Source organism: Mytilus galloprovincialis, chromosome 5, assembly GCF_965363235.1.
Source record: "Mytilus galloprovincialis chromosome 5, xbMytGall1.hap1.1, whole genome shotgun sequence".
Lineage (NCBI taxonomy): Eukaryota > Metazoa > Mollusca > Bivalvia > Mytilida > Mytilidae > Mytilus > Mytilus galloprovincialis.
In genome coordinates, this window is record NC_134842.1 from 5,541,551 (window position 1) to 5,562,772 (window position 21,222).

Below are 21,222 nucleotides of genomic sequence, written 5' to 3' on the forward strand. Positions count from 1 at the left end.
TAAATTAAAACATTTCATGTTCAGTAAAATATGTGTCAAATTGCAATATGTGTGTAGGAAGTTTCCATGGGGAGATAATATTTTTTTCTTTCAAAAAGTCTTTATTCAAAATCATAATGTTTTAGGTTATCTCCTCATGGAAACGTATCAATAGCATATTCTTATTTCACTGATTATATGATGTTTTATTTAAAATGATATCCAACTCTAAAATTGAATATAGAATACTTTTCCAAAGAAAAACTATATAAAAGCTTAGTTTGGACATTTTTATAGCAATTCAAAAAAACAAGTTCACCTTTAGCATGGTACTGACTATAATATACATGTACCTATACAAACTGTTAGTCTGACTTTGTCACAACAACAAAAAGTCTTATAGGATTGTAAGCATGTTTTATTTTATCACCTTGCACTTTCACATTTTGACTGAACAATTTGTTCAAAATTTTGACAAGTTGATCAATTTGGTTTAATAATTCAAATTGCAATTTGGTCAAAATTTTGAATGATTTGCAATTGGTGGAGAGCAACACTAACAGTCAAGTCACTGTAATAGTTTTTCTTATGTTGTACTGTTACAGACAAGAGGGAGTTTATCATAAAAAAACATCAATAACTCTGCCACATCCTGTATAATCTTGTATGTGTCTGTCCAAAGTCAGCCTGAGCCTGTAAATCAGTGGTTGTGGTTTGTACATCATATTTGTCTTTCCTTTATTGATTTATATATAAATTAGGCTGTCAATTTCTCTTTTGAATGGTTTTACATTTGTCATTTTGGTCTTTCATATTAAACTGACTACATTGTATGTGGCACAAATTTTGCTCATTGTTGAAGGCTTTAGTAACCTATAGTTCATAACTTTTATGTCATTTGGTTTTCAGTGAAGTTTTGGGCTTTAGAACTGTTTCTGTAAATCAGACAGTTAAATATGTACAGGTAGAAGTATTAAACCTTATATGAAATAAAATACTTGAAAAATACAGAACTTCAGAAATCTGACATTTCGGATGTTAATTATCCAAAGAAATCTTGACCATAAGTTGTCATACCATCATCTACTTCAGGTGATGTGTATAGTTCTCCATTCCCAATGAACTGTGTAAAGATCTTGTGGAAAGCTTTAACACAAGCTGTCAGAACACTTTTATCTTCTGTCTGAAATGAACAATAAATTGGTTTTTTTAGCCACCGTAAAATTTTCTAGTTTTGAAATGTAACAACATGCCTTTCATGATTTTTCTCTGTTAAGATTATATTTTCTTGTTAAGGCTCACTTAAGAGTTCAATGTCTCATTTCATTGATTCAACAAAGAAACAAATTGCATAAAGATCTTAAGTTATTGCATAAAGATATTAAGTTATTGCACAAGGCCTTCAAAAATTGCCCCTTGGAGATTTGTAAATGTGCAGTGTTCTGAAGATAACAGACAAAGGAGATTTTCAATGAAATTACACTTACATGATTAGTTGAAGACATCTGCAAAGGACAGACAATTAAAAATTCTATTAGAGCAAAGAAGTCCTCAGAAATTCAAGATAAGAAACTTGTATATTTTTATGAATTATAATATTAAAATTGACAAATGGTCTGCAATTTTATTATCTAAGGTCTACATGTTTAACCTGCGAAGCAGGCGTCTTCAGGACAATTTATATACAATTTATTCTGCCTGAGGTACTCAAAGTGGTGCATATAAAGTGACGTTATAATTGACAATGGTAGGTATAAGTAACGTAATGGTGGTTATTATTGTACGAATAAAAATAGAATAATTAAAAATAGATTTGAAAAAGAAAGTGTTCAAGTTATAAATAGATTGATATCAAAATGTTCTGTATATGGTTAGCATACGGTGGTGTTACTGGTGCATAGGTCAATTATGCTATCATCTTCAGTTAGGTCTATCATGGATGTCTGGCTTTTCCTTGAAGATGTGTCTAAATAATTATAATTGTTCGTTGTGTACTGATCCCAGCTTTCATAATGATGGTACGTCTGTTGGTGGTAGGATTTCTTTTCTGTTAAATAGCCGTAACTATTGGTACAATATTTATTCCAGTCTATTGGAGTGGTTTGAATTTGAGAATTAATTGTGCTATTTGAATCCGATAGGTATAAATCACTTTCCAAAATTTCTGATGTTTTTTCTTTCTTTTCTGGGTAGGTCACTGATGATTTTCCGTCGATAATCCTAAATGTACTGTCCCATTTTTTTGCCTCAAAAGGTGGCACCCATTTTTCAACTTGGATGGCCATCTGTTTTGGTGTTCCTGCAGTTTCTGTGCAATTTTCTTGGTCTGTTCCATTATGTTTTTCTCGGATATATGTTTTTTGATATTATATTTCCTGGTGAAATTCGCATCGCAGATGTTGCAGTTAAAATTCTGGACGGTTCCTTCATGAAAAGTTCTGTTGTGTCTTTTCAGTGTTCCTAAGTTGGCAAAATTCTTGTTGCATTTGATTCCTATTGTTTCTTCTCTGTTTTTCACCATTTTAGCGTCTTCTGTTCAGTCCCCAGGGTTCTGCTGTTGAAAGTTGTCTTATGCAGGCTTCCTCCGTTCTTAAGCGAATGTTGACGTCTGTTGGTGTCTTTGTAATGCCTGTTATTGTTACGTCGTGCCTACTGTGATTAGGTAACGTGAAATGTATTGATACTGGTTTGAATTTATTTTCCGTGTTAATGTCCTGAAAATGTCCCCTGAATCGTTTTTTTAAAGTGTTTCCAGTTTGTCCTACATATTGTAAGTGGCAAATTCTGCACTCAATCATGTATACTACATTGTTTGTAGTACATGATATGTCGTCAGTAATTTTTATTTCATAGTTGTTAGCATGGCTTTTTGCCATTTCGGTTTTTTTTCATGTGTTTGCAAAGGTAGCAATTATGCCCACACGGCTTGCTGCCTTTCTTTCTGTATTTTGGTTTAATGTCGCTCTTGACTAGCATATTTCTTAAATTGACATTTCGATTATATGCTACTGTGTATTTGTATTTGGTGAGGTTCATGGTGTCTGGTAATCTGTTTAAAATATATTTCCGATTGGTTAAGATTTTGATATTTTTTCCGTTTTACTATTGTAGGTTGTAACAAATGGAATGATTTGGTTCTGTACTTGGTCATGTTGGTTCCGTTTTTCTATTAAAAGGTCACTTCTATTTATAGATTTGGCCTTGGATATGGCTAGTTTTATGATATTGTCTGGGTAGTTTTTTTCCAGAAATTTTTCACGCATTCTTTGTGTGTGGATTTCAAAGTCTTCTGTTTTCTTGTAAATTCTTCGTATTCTTAATGCCTGACTGTACGGGATGCTTCGTTTTTGGTGTGGTGGGTGGTTAGAGTTATAATGTAGGTAAGTATTCACATCTGTTGGTTTAGTGTATAGTGTTGTATAAATTGTTCCATCTTTTTCTTTAATCACGGTGGTGTCAAGGAAGTTGATCCGCTCATTATTTTTCTCGCTGGTGAATTTTATTGTTGGGTGAAACTCATATAGAAGGAATTAAGATCCTCGCTTGAGTGAGGCCATATAAAGAAAATATCATCAATGAACCTCCACCATACAAGTGGTTTGAGGTCCTGTGTCTTCAAAAATTCTCTCTTTAGTTTGTTCCCATGCTGGTTCCCATTATTTGTTGGTAGTATTTGTCATTGAATCTAAAGCAGTTTTTTGTAGGTATAAAATGCATGAATCTTAATAATATCCAAGTGGAGGGTTTTTTGGATTCTCGTTTGTCCAATTGTTCTTTTGCGGCTAGAATCCCTTCTCTGTGTGGTATCGTTGTATATAGAGATGAAACGTCTACTGTAGCTAGGATGCTATTTGGTGGGATTTGGCTTACATTCAGATGATGATGTACAAGGGACAGCAAGGCCGAGCGCCGGAAGAATTGAGCAACAGGTGAATTTTTGGACATTTTAAAAGTTTTATTAACCAGAATTAAATAAAAAGGTTTCCTTTCAAACTAACTTATATCTGGTTGTCTGCACAAATAATAGACACAGAGACAATTTATTTAAAAAAATATTGGGGGGGGGGGGGGGGGGGGGGTAGGGTCAGGTGGTCCTTCAAAAATTTTAATATTGTCATTTCCCATTAAGTACACGTCGATTAATAATGAGTTTGAACACTGCCTACTATAAATTGAAATTGTTCTCTCACTATGAGACAAAAAAAAAAGTGAATTACAAAAAAAATCTATTTTTTTTTCTATTTTTTTTTTCAAAGTTTTCACCAACAAATGCAAACTTTAACAGGAACCATGAGTCAGAGTGGGTCAACTGAACTTGGAACTGTATACACCGAATGTGACTATTATTAATGTCTGCATAACTTTCATTCTATTGAAAAGAAAATATAATATTTGCTCAGATTTTTCGAGTGTCTTTAAGTGGAATGATACTATATAAAAAAGATGCTGTATGACTGCCATGAGACAACTCTCCACAAGAGACCAAAATGACACAGAAATTAATAAAATGTATTTTTGAATGTCATAACCACAATCCCTTTCTATTCTTCTTTGAATATGACTTCCTGAAATCAACAAATTTGTACTAATATATAAGACATATATCAAGCACCACCTCTTGAGCAGAATCAGCCTGCCTTTCCCCGAGTTAAGTGGTTTCTGGTTGCAGTCTTGTTTTCAATGTTTTATTTTGAGGACTGCTGTTTGCCTAGTCGTCAAATGCTCAATGTTGGGAGACTTTTTCATAATTAATGCCCAATGTCTTTTGGACAGATAGAATGACAGATGGAGTAAAGTGGTTACTATATATATCTTTTCTCATCTTTGGTGACCATGTGAAATAAATTAAACTACATGCATTATTGTCAGTTCTGTTGAAATTTGGATAAATCCATTTTTTCCAAAATCTATCATATATTTGATGCTTTCATTTTCATTTGTATATTTTATTACAGACAATCCCGTCTTGTTGCTTACAGACAATTCATTTGTTGGATGCTTAAAGGAGAAAAACTTGGAAAAGGAAGAAGGGTGGTAATTCCTTCTTGTGTTGTCAAAGACATTAGAGATTCCTTCCCAGAGAACAACAATGATTATACAGGATTTCAAGCTGCTATAGATGTGAGAGAACTGTTTTGTTGAAATGTTTTAAAATCATAATGACAAAGGATTTGCAAAGAAACACAAAAATTATACATGAATGTGATAGTTTTGTATGAAGCTAATAATATATTGTTAATTATATAAACTTGTATAAACTGTTGCCTTTGAATAATTATTAAAAACTACTGCATTTATATATGCACCTGTCCGGAGCCTGTTGTTTAGTGGTAGTCTTTTGTTGGTGTAGTTCATAGGTGTTTTTTTACTTTTAGTGGTCTAAAACCAATGTCTCTATTCATACAAGAGTGCACACGCTGAAATGTCTCGCCTTCTTTACTTATCATTGATATTATGTTGAGTCCTAAATATAAAGCTTTATTACTCTGAGCAATGACAATGAGGTCAAGGTCAAATAAAACCTGCATGACTGACATATAGATCATAAAATATTTCCATACACCAAATATAGTTGACCTATTGCATATAGTATTAGAAAAAAAGACCAAAAACTCAAAAACTTAACTTTGACCCCTGAACCATAAAAATGAGGTCAAGGTCAGCTAGACATGTACACCTTACAATCATTCCATTCACCAAATATAGTAGACCTATTGCATATAGTACAAATGTAGTATAAGAAAAACCGACCAAAACACAAAAACTTAACTATAACCACTGAACCATGAAAATGAGGTCAAGGTCAGATGACACCTGCCAGTTGGACATGTACACCTCACAGTCCTTCCATACACCGAATATACTAGACCTACTGCTTACAGTATCTGAAATATGGACTTGACCACCAAAACTTAACCTTGTTCACTGATCCATGAAATGAGGTCGAGGTCCAGTGAAACTGTCTGACAGGCATTAGGACCTTGCAAGGTACGCACATACCAAATATAGTTATCCTATTACTTATAATAAGAGAGAATTTAACATTACAAAAAATCTTAACTTTTTTTTCAAGTAGTCACTGAACCATGAAAATGAGGAAAAGGACATTGGACATGTGACTGACAGAAAGTTCGTAACATGAGGCATCTATATACAAAGTATGAAGTCTTCCGCCTTCTAAAATATAAAGCTTTTAAGAAGTTAGCTAATGCCGCCGCCGGATCACTATGTACACCAAACAATCATCATAATCATTACATAAACAAAATGTAGTTATCCTTTAAGCTGTGTAGAGATTGAAGAAAACAACTGAATAAACTAATGATATAATTCACCAAAAAACATACATACAATCAAACTCCCCCCCCCCCCCCCTTTCACCTAACAACCAAACTATATGCAAGATATGATTTGCAGCAGGCCAAGTTTACGAGCATATTACATCCACGCCAGGGACTTACAACCTTACGACTTTTCAAGGTGCGCCAGAGGGTTGCATCCTGTACTGCAAATCATGTTCTGCTTAAATTATATGCAAGTATTTGATAAAGCCAAAATGAAATAGAAAATATGGAAATTCGTAAGTACAAAATGTATGTATGTCATTTGGGAAGGCATAAATTTATTTTTTTAAAGAAAAACATGTATATAATGATCATTGTAATCACATTAACATACATCATGTACATGAACAGTATATATCTATTATCAAATTACTTTAACCAAACCCTCTGGTATGAAACTCGAGGTCAAGTTAATCCTTATATTCATAATAAAACTGAAATATTCATTATTCATTGTTGAAAGTGACATTAAACACCAAAAATTAAATCAATCATTCCAAAAAAAAAAAACCTCACCAGAACATTATATGATTTCATACCATGCTGCATGTATGAACTGAATGACAAATTTATCATGTTTGTACAAATGTACAGTGCTGGGAAAAAAGATGCTTGCATGATACAAAAAAATACCCCCAGTAAAATGGTTGTTTCATATTTATATCAAGAAAAATATTCAACTGGATTTTTCAAATCGAGAAAAATGTTTCTGAATCAATGCAGATTTTGAGGGAACAGGCAAAGGAGCAATATTTCCCTCTATTTTCTATATTTTTATGAATTGTACAAGAAAAAAATCTGAATGTCTAAGGGACATAACTAAGCAAATAAAATGACATATGTTGCAGTACTACAATCTTTTAATACATGTATGTATTTTCAATTGCACTAGGTCTGACATGTTTTTTTGTTTATGATGTTCTTATACTAATTATATATATAAATCCATTGGATGTGTACTGATTGATATTTTAGTATTAGTTACATGGATTGTTTCTAAGCTTATTATGACAAAATTGAACCACACAGGCTGCTAAAAGTGAATTATGATTTCATTTTTTCATTTTCATTAAAGATTGAACAAAAAAAATTTGATCTTTTTTATATATCACTGACATATAGCTAGTGCCCCTTTAAATGAGTGCACTGTCATTTATTAAACTTGAACTTGTTGCTTGAATATATCTACATAAGAAAGTTCTATCAAGTCCCTTGATCTTATAAAATGTTATTTTTTTTAATATCATACATGTGACAGAGTTGTCAAGCCACAACTGGAGATTAGGAAATTTTCAGCTGGAGTTTGGGCCTCATAACTTGAGATTTATTATCGACATTTTTATTGACGTAAGCAATGGTTTTTTGGTGTTTAAACTGCATATTTTCTTTTTTTGTTAATGATTCTATAACTCCATAGGCATATCCATTTTTACTTGATAGATATAGAAGATAAGGGTTTTTTTAATATTTATTTATTATATATAAAGTTCAAGATAAAGTGATCAGACATCATACATAGTTGGTAAAAAGTATGTCTTCTTAAGCTACATTGTCAATTTTGGTACCACTACTGAACAGTGGTGTTGAATTGATAGAGTTGTGAGCTTTCTGGTGGGTTTGCTGTCTCCATATGTGTGGTCAAGTCATTAGGGTCACCATAGTCAGCTTTGCAACAAGTGTAGTAGGCATACATATCATATTTGAGATCATTAAGACATTTGTCTTGAGGTTAAGTATTTATATAACTGTTCAAATGTTTTTAACAGCATCACATCAAAGTCGTTGTTTATACAACTTAAATTAATCCATTGTCAGTATTTCACTTTTAATCATCCAGACATGTGTCTTAAACCGGCGTTTTGCATTTGCGCCGATCTGCATTTCATTTGCGCCGATTTTTTCTTTCATTTGCGCCGATCTTTGTTTTCATTTGCGCCGATTTTTTTACAGGTAAATAACATGTTAATTACAGGTGAATTGACATAAGAAGATGTGGTATGAGTGCAAATGAGACAACTCTCTATCCAAGTCATGTTATTTTTTCATTTAACATTATAAAACTCTTCCGTTAGCCAGTTGTACACTATATTCGCATACTTTAAAATAAAAAAGTAAACTCCTTAGATAAAAACACTGTGATATATACTAAAATGACGAATTGAAAATCTATTTACAGCATTCAAATCCATAAAAACGGAATACATTAAAATCATAGATCTGTTCTTGCTGAGTATTTATAGGCAACACATCTAATATATTTCTTTCTTGTGATTTCGACACTTCTATATTTGTCGTAATTGCCAATAACGAAGTCCATCTTTAAATTTCTTTGTCTGGCTTACGTACTTATGTGTTTAGCCGTCGAAGGTTAAAGAATTGACTCCTCCGCTCGTTGCAATTTGCAATTTGCACATCGTGTTACAGCTAGGATCAGAACAATATGAATCAAAATAAACTAAAACCTATGTTTATAACCAGATTTTACCAATGGTATTTAACGGTATAGTACACGAACAAGTATTAACTTACCTGTAAATCTACAAATATAAAATCGGCGCAAATGAAAAAATGAAATCGGCGCAATTGAAAGAATGAAAATTTTAAAAATCGGCGCAAATGTTATACGCCCGTCTTAAACTTGCTAGTTGATCACCAGGTAATTGCCAAAACTCTTTTATTGCTGTATATATACAATGTACAGTCTAATCCTTAACACCTTCATAGATAACTCGATATCAATTTTGAGTTTCTCTGACTTTTTTTCTGTCAGTATCAATTTTGTTAACAAAAATTTCTACTGAAATTTTTTTCGAGGTTGACATTTTCAAAAAGCGGAAGATTTCAAATTTTAATGGGAGGGACGGAAGAGGGGCTTAAAAGCGGGAGATTTTGACTCCCACCAGAAGAATCACATGTATGAAATATCTAATTAATGATATCATTGTTAATAGCAAAATATATATCGGTAAAACTGTCATCTTTCTTTATTTCATTAATTTCTTCTTCCCTAAAATCAGAACTGCATCAGTGTCTGATATTGTTGTCAATGTAAATGATGTATGGGAACATTGTCATTGAGATAACTACCAAAGAATGACATACTACTCTACTGATTCCCAATTTTATAGATATCGATTGGCAGCAATCGCCAATTAAGGATAATTAAGACAATTAACACCAAGCCGGATATCTATATGGAATTTGGTATTCGGCCTTTGGTTTCTTTTTGTATCCTTTTTTATAAGTTCTAAAACTTTAACTTTTATTCTGTGGGTTGTGTTGATGTTAGAATAGTATTAATGGAACAATTGAGTTTTTCCAGAAAAAATTAATACATTTTGATTCACCGTTTACGTGACAGGAAACAAAACAGGAAACCAATCTTTATTTTCTTTATTTTGCACAATATATTTCAAAAGACATAAATGAACACCATTACTAAAGTTACTTGCTTCATGTTAATATTTAAAATCTATTTTCAATGTTAAATTAAAGTTTTTTTTAAATGCGACAGGAAACCATAAGAAACCAAAAGCATTTTTTTAGTTTTATTTTATTGCAAAATCTGCTTAAAATGATCTGAACAGTATACTTTTTCTTAAAATCCATCTTAAATGTAACAGTATTATAAAACTCCTAAATATGTGCTTGTTTTGAAAACAATTAGTACAATTTATTCAGGAATTTCCGTATTTTCTTCATTGATACAGGATACCATAATCGTTGTATCTTGATGTTTTAGCCAAAAAAATGTATTTATATTTGGTTTTGAAATTCCAGTTATATACAATTTATTCCAAATCATTGGTAATGTAAAGTTCTTTAAATCCAGTAAAGAAAACAACTTTTAACTTGGAATTAGCATCTTTAAAATAGGCACCATGTGATATTTGTGACCTGTACACCATCTACATGGTTTCCACATTTTAACCTACTTTAGTGGGCTAAAATCAATAAAGTACTTCCTTTCAAGTCATGCATGGTAAAAGTTTACTTTTCCTTTGACAAGTTTATTGCGTTTCTGATAAGTGTTTGCAGAACATGAATAAAAAAAATTAATTAAAAATTGTGACAAAGATACCAACTTTGTACAATCCAAGTGTAACGGTACATTAACATGTATTTTTTATTAAATTATCTTTATTCACCTAAAATATCCAGTAATATTTACTGTTGAAGCTAAATCAATCCAACGAACATCGGCACCATGATAGGAGACGTAATTTTGATTGAATTTTCCAAGGACCCTTTACATCGTTATTGGGAAACGAAGTGTGTTAAAACGTCGGTCAAATCTGAAATCAATTTTGTCAAGTCATTGGGCATTTATTTTCACACAAGATCGTATGTAACATTATGCACATAGGAAAAATAATAGACCCCCGGCGCAATCTCTTTGAAAATTGTATTTTCCTTTTTTAAACAAGACGAAACAAGCCTACAGATTATGTTTGCTTACATCCCGTTGGAAACAAATACAATGTTTAGACCTAGTATTTCGTATATCCGGCTGTAAGGGCGTGATCACATGTTAGTCACATGTTTCACGTATGACCGGAAATGATTAGAACTTAACGACAAAAACAATTTTAATAAATAAATGGACTTCTGTTTCGTGTTAAATGTAACGCATAACGATAACGTCATTTTCTAACTTAATTATTACGAAGAACAAAACAAGAATGTAAATCATCTCTGATTTACCTGTTTGAACATCTCGCGAGAGTTCGTATTTGCATATTGTTGCAAAGAATTCTTTTACAACAAAGCAGATGAAACCATCTAAAATGTGCGTTACGAAATGGGAAACCAAAATAACGAGTGTTCTTACACCTGCTACAGAAATACTTATAGTTCTCTGCATTTTCTTCTCACTATTCTTATTGGTCGATGTTCTTTGTTATTTTAAAGCAAAAATTACGAATTTGCCGGTGACGATTATCTATAAATTAGTCAGCATTATGCACTTCGGACGCGAAAAGTAACGCGAGAAACGACACACAAATACGGTCGTATAATCTTTGAAATTTGTTAATTTCAATTTTTTTTCTAGGGAAGAGTAGCATACACTTGTATGTTGATAAAAATAATGGCATCTTTAGATGTAGTTACAACTTTTCTTACAGTAATTCACATTTTATCACTTTTCTATAGTTATAGGAAACGCAGCCCAATAGCAAATTATGGTCCATATATAGTCGCCGTCAGCTGAAATTCATAGCGGTTATCGGTAAAAAAATCTAAACTATCAATCGCGTTCACTCAAAATATAGTTTTTCGCATTCCATTCATAAATCGCAAAAAGAATCAAAGAGCTGATAGCTCTGAAGTGGAAGAAGGTGAATAAAAGGTAACTTGAATTACCATAAAAGCAGCCCCACTTACCCAGGCTGCTTTGTTCCATTATCGTTAAAATGTATTTTTTTTCTTCAAACAAGAAAAGGTCATAAGTACATGGATTTCCCATCCGTACAATCATTTTCTATGTTCAGTTGACTATGAAAATTAGGTAAAATCTTTAATTTGGCAGTAATTAAGAAGATCATATCAAGAGGAACACATGTGTACTAAGTTTCAAGTTGATTGGATTTCAACTTCATCAAAAACTACCTCGACCATAAACTTTATAACCAGAAGCAGGACGGACGGACAGACTAGAAAACATATTGACCATAAATGGAGCATAAAAATAGTAAGACTTGTTACATACCTGCCAACTTTTGAAAGTTCCCATATGGGTTTTTACTGCACAACAAAATTAAAGGTTACAATGTTTAGCGACGTATTTTGCAAGATCTGGATTGTCTAGAAAAAGTGTCATATTTGTATGATGAACTTACATGCCTTTTCCTTAAGTCTGTTTGCATGATTCTAGTTATATATTAAATCGGTAGAAAAAATATACATGAAGCTAGCAGACCAGGGTTTATTTTCCAGATTAAGAATATTAGATGCTTGTTGAAATTTCCAATTTTGAATTATGCACAAAGATGGACCTTTAACAGGTTGGGAACAACACTCCAAATGAGGGTAACCTAACTGGAAGATCATCACAACCCACTGTAAAAAATGAACACAAAATAGAATTTTTCAATAAAATGCTGAAAATAGGCTTTAAAGTACATGTATTAAAATGCATTGCAAAAAACAAATATTTCATTAAATAAATTTAAGTAGAATATTCCTATGATATTCCTTTTCATATTGGATACAAATTTTATTGAGTCTACTGCAGACACTTTGTAGTCAAAGTGTTTCAACTGAGGTACTACACAGGCGTCAAAAGGCGTCATTATGGAGTAAAGGGGGTGGCGTCAAAAAGCGTCATTATGGAGGAAAGGGTTAAGTACTGAATGGTCAAAACATCATGTTTTTTTATCGACATAAATTTTGTCATAAATGTAACCAAATGATGTAGAAATTGTGTTTTTTCTTCAAATTTCCATCAAATTGTAATGTTTATAGTTCCATTATTGCCTCTCTATCTGAATAAAATAAAATAATAAGAAGAATCTGTTTCTTGTTTTGTTTTGTTTTGTTTTTGACAAATGATTGTTCACTGCTAGCAAATGAATCATTATATTTATATATCATATCTGTATATATTTTTGTTCATGTCTTCATCTCCTTATCATTTGTAAATGTATAGACAAATAAGAAAGAAATAAGCTACACATGTATATTTGCAACATCGTAAATTAATTAAAAACATTCTGTTGTAAACAAAATTATCATATAAACTTCAATTTAATCCTTGAAAGGAGGTCTAGATTGCTAAAATAATTTATATATTTTAATTTTTTTATTTGTCCAAAATCATTTAAATTCATTTAATCAACATCCTTTTATGATTATTAGATTATAATATTAATCATTTATAGTCTTTTTACAATTTACATTTTTAAAAGCAAAATAACTGAAAACAGGATAAAACAAAGGGAAGTAACAAAAAAGTATTTCAATATTCCCAATACACATCGTTTTGATAACACAACGGCAGTTAGCCGGAGGTAAACATTGTTGATTACCAGTATGTTTGACACCCAAGCTGTCAAGTGAAGCCATATAATTATACATCTTCTTTGATGTTCAGGTAAAATTTAACACAGGTGTCAATTACACCCGTACAGTAGTAAGAAATGATCAAATATGGCATCTGAAAAATTTCATACACGGGAGTTTTTTTCTCCTAAACGGGAGGTTCACATGTATGTTACGAAGGGCATCTAATTCACATGACAAAGGAAAACCATGAATAAAGACAACACTTTATATATCCTTTTTATTTATATAAAAACAAAATCTTCTTGTCTGCAGGATTGCAAATTCGTAACTTCAAGGGCGAACTTGTAAACAGGGCGAGTTGTCCTGATACCAAATTCACGCATGCGTAATACAAATATCTACAGTTAAAACATCCTGTTACAAGTAAACAAATAACGTTCATGTGGATGAGATGAAATCTAATAATTTACATAAATAAAAGGGTCATATTTACGATAGTGATTGTTTTACAATCATAATTTACAAATTAAATGATTCAGATGCCTAATCATGTGTAAAAATCGGTGTCAGGAATCTAAGTTGTTTTGAAATTGTAATACACGAAATGAATGCGGCATACGGAGACTCAATGCCAATGGTCAGCCCCTTAAGTCTTCAGAAGACTTGACGTCTTCTTCCACTAAAAACCACTACTGACCAACCTTTTAAGTGATTGCACTGTAATAATCCTGACCTTCACTTTTTCATAGACGATTTTGAATGGTGGAATCAGCCATTGTTTTTCCGTGGAGTTCAATTTCATAAAATTTGCATAAAGCGCGGGAAACCTTATCACATCAATGAAAGGAACATTTCAGGAAACTGCGTGCAGTGACGAATGTCATATGTAAACAAATGATCCTCATAGAAACAAAGATGGCGGAATTACAATGGAAAATATTCTGGAAAATGTGAAGGTCAGGATTATTACAGTGTGATCACTTAAAAGGTAGGTCAGTAGTGGTTTTTCTTTTTGCGATTTATGAATGGAATGTGAAAAACTATATCTCGAGTGAACACAATTGATAGTTTAGATTATTTTTTCCGATAACCGCTACAAATTTCAGCTGACGGCGACTATAATATTAAATTTGTTACAATAAGAGGGTGATAAAAATTTCTGCAAATATCATATGCTTTAGATGTGGGTGCAGTACCACAGGCACTTGTTTCTATCCATTGGCATTGGAAGACCCACTATCAACGTATATTCGTAAATATACGTTGATAGTGGGTCTTCCAATGGATAGAAACAAGTGCCTGTGTGCAGTACTTAATCTATGCCTGTGGTTATAATTTATATCTATACTATTACTATAGTTATTGGATACGTTGACACCAGGAGTTAGATAGATTTATATTTGCACGAACACATTTTGTAAATCAAGGTAACAAATAACATTCTAGGTTGCCGAATTACCCAGATCCATATTTTTACTTGGTACCGAATTGACTATCATGGGTACCCACTTGACCAGGTGCCGAATTTTTATAAGAAATTAAACTCCTTTAAAAATCAAACTGCGTTTTCTTGAAATAAACTCTCTTTTACACGTCTTGTAAATCAAAGTCCATTACCTGAGCTAAGTTAATTATATCTAGAATATTGTTTGCAAATTTTGGGCTGTCGCAACATAATTTTGCTTTTTCTTTTATGTTTTGCAACAGAACCACATTTTTCACGCGTGTTTCGTCGGCCATAGTTGTTTTCCTTCTATCAGCGTATTCGGATGCATTCGGGTTTTTTCTTTGGCTGCTACAAAAATAAATCATGTGATAATGAAAATGACGTCACACGCATGCGCTTTCTCCTTCTTATCCAACATTCTCGTTAAACTTGCACAATGGCCAGATAGATTTGTACACAAATTGGAATTTTAGCATCGAAAAAATATGCTTATCCAATTTGAGGCTTTCTAACTATTGTGTCAAAATGTGTAGATAAATCGCTGATAAGGTTGGATTGAGGGTTTTTGACCTGAGATGGGAGGACATTTGTCTAGAAAACAGTAACTCAAAAATAGGTAAGCTTCTCAGAAAATGGAGGCATTCGCCATGATTCATGGGAAGGTAACTGCTGGAAACCGCATGCGCGCCATATTCTCTGCCGGGAATGCTATCCTTTACGAAGTTGCCTTGGAAAGAAAATGATTCATTAAAGCTTAACGAGATTGACAATTTACAACTTCTTTCAGATTATATAAGAATTAAATGTACACAAAGAACATCAAGCGCCAACGCGACAGTTGCCCAAACGGATAGATAAACCAAAGGGGCACCTCCGATGGGCTCGAGCTCGTCATGCAGCCCAAAGCAATTATTATAGACAGGTGTGCAACATTCAAACAAAGATCTTAACTAAGATACACGTACATGTACCTCTGTTTACTTTGGAAACGCAACTACGGTCATTTGTCGAACCTTAATATCAAATTCCCCAATTGTCTCCTTTCCTCAAAACAGTTTCCACATATTATCAAGAGTCATAATGGAAAGTAACTAAAAAAATGTTGCAAAATTAGGAGATAACTGTATTGTATTTTAAGTTTGGCCTTCATAAAATGTTGATTTTACCGTCACAAATTGAGATAGGTAAATGACAGTATTAAAAATAAAGTTTTACGGAGGCCAAGCTTAAAATACAATACAGTTATTTCCATTCTAATGCCACATTAAAATAAATGTCAATTGATAAATATTTTGGCGTAAAAATGGCATAAATGAAAAAGTCCGTGAAATTGTTGCATAGTCTAGCATATCTAAGCAATGTGAATGTCATGTGTATATTCTGGATGTCCTGATCGTATGCTTCATAATGGTTTCAATTTAGACCAGAAGATTTTGAGGTTCAAAATGTGAAAAATCAGAATACTAAATGGTGGCTTTTTTAGTTACGGACTGGTAGAATGTGGAATATTTGTCAATGTCCAATGAAAATTATGGTTACAAATTAATTGCATTAGAATTACGTAATTGCTAATTTTTGGTGCATGACAAAAAAAATTCACTTTCTTTTTACAGAAGAAAAAAAGTTGACTAGTTTTGACAAATCACGATAAAAAAAATTCTCCATAAATAACGGTTACATTAACCCTTAGACTGCTGCATTCATTTCTATTGTACTTTTGTGTATTGCTGAATAAAAATTTAATCACTGATGAAATAAACATGTTCACTTACAATTGCTGTATCTTTGTAAATATTGAATATTCATCAATAAAAGTTATATAAAAAAGTGTTGTTAGATTCTGTATTTTTTATTTATTTTATTTTTGTGTGAGTCTCTGGTCATTTTTTACCTGTACAGGTGCAAATAGAGATAAACAAAGGTAACTTATTTTTTTCATGTTTTATTAACGAATCCATCAATGTAAAAGTATCCATGACTTCAGAATTGAACCAATATATAAAAATCTCTTTTAAGAACTAGTTCCATTGTGATTATCAAAAAAAAAAGTTTCTTCTAGAACCAACAGCCTTTTTGATGCAAATATTTTCCGGTATTTTCCTCCGACTTTCACTGAGCCGACTTTTACTTCCATGTACAAATATATTTATAAGTTCATTGTTATAGCTTTCATCAATAAATAATCTTGACAAACTTAAAGTTCGGATCTATCGATGTCAGTCAATATTGATTCACATTTGAAAGGCGAAATGATAAACATCGAAAATCATGTTTCATGTCATCCATTTTGGACAAGGTCTGGGAATCCCGGTGGTTCTCGCTTTAAAAGTCTTCTGTTCGCAGTTTTGATAGAAAATTTCTATTTCCATCTATATTATATCTTCTGTTCTCGTCCAAATCCTTTTTATCGGCCGCCGCTGTTAAATTGTTATCATTGAAATACTTCTGAACGTCTTGGCCATTTTTCCAAATAATATCCGCCATTTTGTCACTTTTTTCATCAAAAATTTTCACTTTCGGTTTTATCGCTTATACCTGATTTAAAGTCGAGAGACACTCGAAAGAACGCAGATTTTTAACCAATCAGAATCCATACAAGTCGAAACTGCCGCAATCTCATGAATATTGACTCTGCCCATTCCAAGGTAACTGTATAAACAAACAAGTTGCGGAAAACGACTATAGTCGCGCGTAGCAGTAGCGGACTGCTTTATCGGAACGACAATAGTCGCGCGTAGCAGTCTAAGGGTTAATAATTTGAGACTTATGATGAATGATCGTTAAATTTAACCGATGCTAAATTTTTGATAAATGACTTGATTTTTACACTTCCGGTTATGAAGCCTATGTATCCTACACAAAAGAATAAGTAAAGCAATGGCAAACAACTTAACGGAAACAAAAGTTCATGTCGGATAAAACTTACCGAAACAGCTGAGAGACATTAACTATGATTTTATTTCATTTTATGTCACAATTGATCAGACATTTAATTTCAAATTTACGAATTTTTCATATTGTATTTCAGATTTTAGTTAAATATCATTTTCTGCGGCCCCAGAATGTTAAGAATTGCACTAATATTAACATACCTTTTTGCGGTACAGCCACTATCTTTGTGACGTTGCGTAATTTGTAATACTTTATGTTGTATTGAATAGAAACGTATAATGGCAGACGTAGTTCTATCTTTAACGCCTTAGTTAGCTTACGATCAAATACGCAACGCAATAATCTACAAGCTGACATGGTGCGCTTTTTCACAGTTGCTGGGAAAACAATGTTCAAAGTTTTTTACCCCAGTTTTGTGGGGTTTTTCAACCCCAGAAAAACGTATTTTTCCCATTAACATGGGATCACCCCATGTTTTATGACGAGCCCAACCTGTATTAAACATAAAAACACTTTGACAAAATGTTTTCAAATTTGGATATGTTGTTCCCTGTGACTAAATGAATGTAAAGTTTAATTTTCACAATTTTAGCTTTTCTTGTTATAGCAGACTAAGCCCTTTCCCAAGAATTCAATATTTGATGAATAGCTCTTGATTTCGGTACAAAGGGAAATAATTCATTATTTTAAAAATGGATTTTTTTTTTTTGGTAAATGGTTTGAAGAACTATTTGGTAGGTTTGTTTATTATTCTGCATTAATCTAATTTTCTGAATGTTTTTATACGACCGCAAAATTTGAAAAATTTTTCGTCGTATATTGCTATCACGTTGGCGTCGGCGTCGTCGTCGTCGTCGTCGTCGTCGTCCTGCGTCCGAATACTTTTAGTTTTCGCACTCTAACTTTAGTAAAAGTGAATGGAAATCTATGAAATTTTAACACAAGGTTTATGACCACAAAAGGAAGATTGGTATTGATTTTGGGAGTTTTGGTCCCAACATTTTAGGAATTAGGGGCCAAAAAGGGCCCAAATAAGCATTTTCTTGGTTTTCGCACTATAACTTTAGTGTAAGTTAATAGAAATCTATGAAATTTTGACACAAGGTTTATGACCACAAAAGAACGGTTGGGATTGATTTTGGGAGTTTTGGTTTCAAGAGTTTAGGAATTAGGGGCCAAAAAAGGGCCCAAATTAGCATTATTCTTGGTTTTCGCACAATAACTTTAGTTTAAGTAAATAGAAATCAATGAAATTTAAACACAATGTTAATCACTACAAAAGGAAGGTTGGTATTGATTTTGGGAGTTTAGGTCCCAACAGTTTAGGAATTAGGGGCCAAAAAGGGACCCAAATAAGCATTTTTCTTGGTTTTCGCACCATAACGTTAGTATAAGTAAATAGAAATCTATGAAATTTAAACACAAGGTTTATGACCATAAAAGGAAGGTTGGGTTTGATTTTGGGAGTTTTGGTCCAAACAGTTTAGGAATAAGGGGCCCAAAGGGTCCAAATTGAACTTTGTGTGATTTCATCAAAAATTGAATAATTGGGGTTCTTTGATATGCCGAATCTAACTATGTATGTAGATTCTTAATTTTTGGTCCCGTTTTCAAATTGGTCTACATTAAGGTCCAAAGGGTCCAAAATTAAACTTAGTTTGATTTTAACAAAAATTGAATCCTTGGGGTTCTTTGATATGCTGAATTTAAAAATGTACTTAGATTTTTAATTATTGGCCTAGTTTTCAAGTTGGTCCAAATGGGGGTCCAAAATTAAATTTTGTTTGATTTCATCAAAATTGAATAAATGGGTTCTTTGATATGCCAAATCTAACTGTGTATGTAGATTCTTAATTTTTGGTCCCGTTTTCAAATTGGTCTACATTAAGGTCCAAAGGGTCCAAAATTAAACTTAGTTTGATTTTAACAAAAATTGAATCCTTGGGGTTCTTTGATATGCTGAATTTAAAAATGTACTTAGATTTTTAATTATTGGCCTAGTTTTCAAGTTGGTCCAAATGGGGGTCCAAAATTAAATTTTGTTTGATTTCATCAAAATTGAATAAATGGGTTCTTTGATATGCCAAATCTAACTGTGTATGTAGATTCTTAATTTTTGGTCCAGTTTTCAAATTGGTCTACATTAAGGTCCAAAGGGTCCAAAATTAAACTAAGTTTGATTTTAACAAAAATTAAATTCTTGGGCTTATTTGATATGCTTTATCTAAATATGTACTTTGATTTTTTATTATGGGCCCAGTTTTCAAGTTGGTCCAAATCAGGATTCCATATCAAGTATTGTGCAGTAGCAAGAAATTTTTAATTGCACAGTATTGCACAATAGCAAGAAATATCTAATTGCACAATATTGTGCAATAGCAATTAATTTTCAATTGGAGTTATCTTTCTTTGTATAGAATAGTAGTTGATAATATATGTTGGAAATTTGCCAGACATGACTATGATGTCATTTTATATTTTCATTTGCCAATAACTTTATGTAAATAACTTCATTGGAAATTTGCCAATATAAAATGTTGCTGATGAAGCTTTTTTTCCTTATCTTATCTAAAATGTTTTTAGATAATGTATGTTGGACATTTGCCAGACATGACTATGATGTCATATTCTATTTTTATTTGCCAATAACTTTATGTAAATAACTTCATTGGAAATTTGCCAATATAAAATGTTGCTGATGAAGTTTTTTTTATTGTTTTATACAATAAACAATGTATATTCACTTTTACTATCAACCAATCTTTACCATTCAGTGATAACAAGCACTTTATTTTACATTTTAATATTTTATGATGTATTTAAAAGAGTAGTTATTGTTGCAAACTCCATTAGAAATTTGAATTGATATCAGTTTTGGAAAAAGGGAAACGGGGATGTGAAAAAAAGGAGGGGGGGTTTAATTTTTGTCATTTCAGATTTCATAAATAAAAAGAAAATTTCTTCAAACATTTTTTTGAGAGGATTAATATTCAACAGCATAGTGAATTGCTCAAAGGCAAAAAAAACTTTTAAGTTCATTAAACCACATTCATTCTGTGTCAGAAACCTATGCTGTGTCAACTATTTAATTTTAGATTTAAAAAGTTTGAAGAAGAAATTTTTAATTGATTTGTAAAATCTTGACATTTGTTTTGTGTAAAAAAAACCCATGTAATGTCAAAAATTTGATCACAATCCAAATTCAGAGCTGTATCACGCTTGAATGTTTTGTCCATACTTGCCCTAACTGTTCAGGGTTCGACCTCTGCGGTCGTATAAAGCTGCGCCCTGCGGAGCACCTGGTTTATATATAAATTTTGGCCACATCATTTCAAATGCAGTCCTTAAAATATGCACAGAACTGTCAGGACATGTCCTGTTAAATATGCCGATTTTTGTTAATCCAATGCATGTTGTCTTGTAGGGAAGTAGAGGATGCACCAAGATGGCACAGATAAATCTGAAATACAGCAGTCTGGAGTTGACATTCTAACTGGCATTCCAATCACTGCGCAAGGTAAATATGCGTTACAGTCGATTGCATTGAGTGTGTAG

General features: G+C 32.3%; 2 protein-coding genes across 6 annotated transcripts in view; one reads left to right on the forward strand and one right to left on the reverse strand.

The window, feature by feature from the left end:
* Positions 1 to 15,104, reverse strand: part of LOC143075022 (nucleolar complex protein 4 homolog) — a 29,184-nt gene extending 14,080 nt beyond the window's left edge. Inside the window, exons 1-2 of the mRNA XM_076250255.1 lie at positions 14,946 to 15,104; positions 1,057 to 1,162 (exon numbers count right to left, since the gene is read on the reverse strand). Of these exons, the coding sequence (XP_076106370.1) occupies positions 1,057 to 1,162; positions 14,946 to 15,068 (229 nt within the window). The 5' untranslated portion in view covers positions 15,069 to 15,104. The remainder of the gene's footprint in view (positions 1 to 1,056; positions 1,163 to 14,945) is intronic.
* A 77-nt stretch (positions 15,105 to 15,181) lies between these two features.
* The window catches only part of LOC143075020 (helicase domino-like), an 82,182-nt gene continuing 76,141 nt past the window's right edge, over positions 15,182 to 21,222 (forward strand). For all 5 annotated transcript variants that reach the window (XM_076250246.1, XM_076250248.1, XM_076250251.1 and 2 more), the window contains exons 1-2: positions 15,182 to 15,391; positions 21,092 to 21,184. In XM_076250246.1, coding sequence (XP_076106361.1) covers positions 21,103 to 21,184 — 82 coding nt within the window. In that variant the 5' untranslated portion in view covers positions 15,182 to 15,391; positions 21,092 to 21,102. The remainder of the gene's footprint in view (positions 15,392 to 21,091; positions 21,185 to 21,222) is intronic.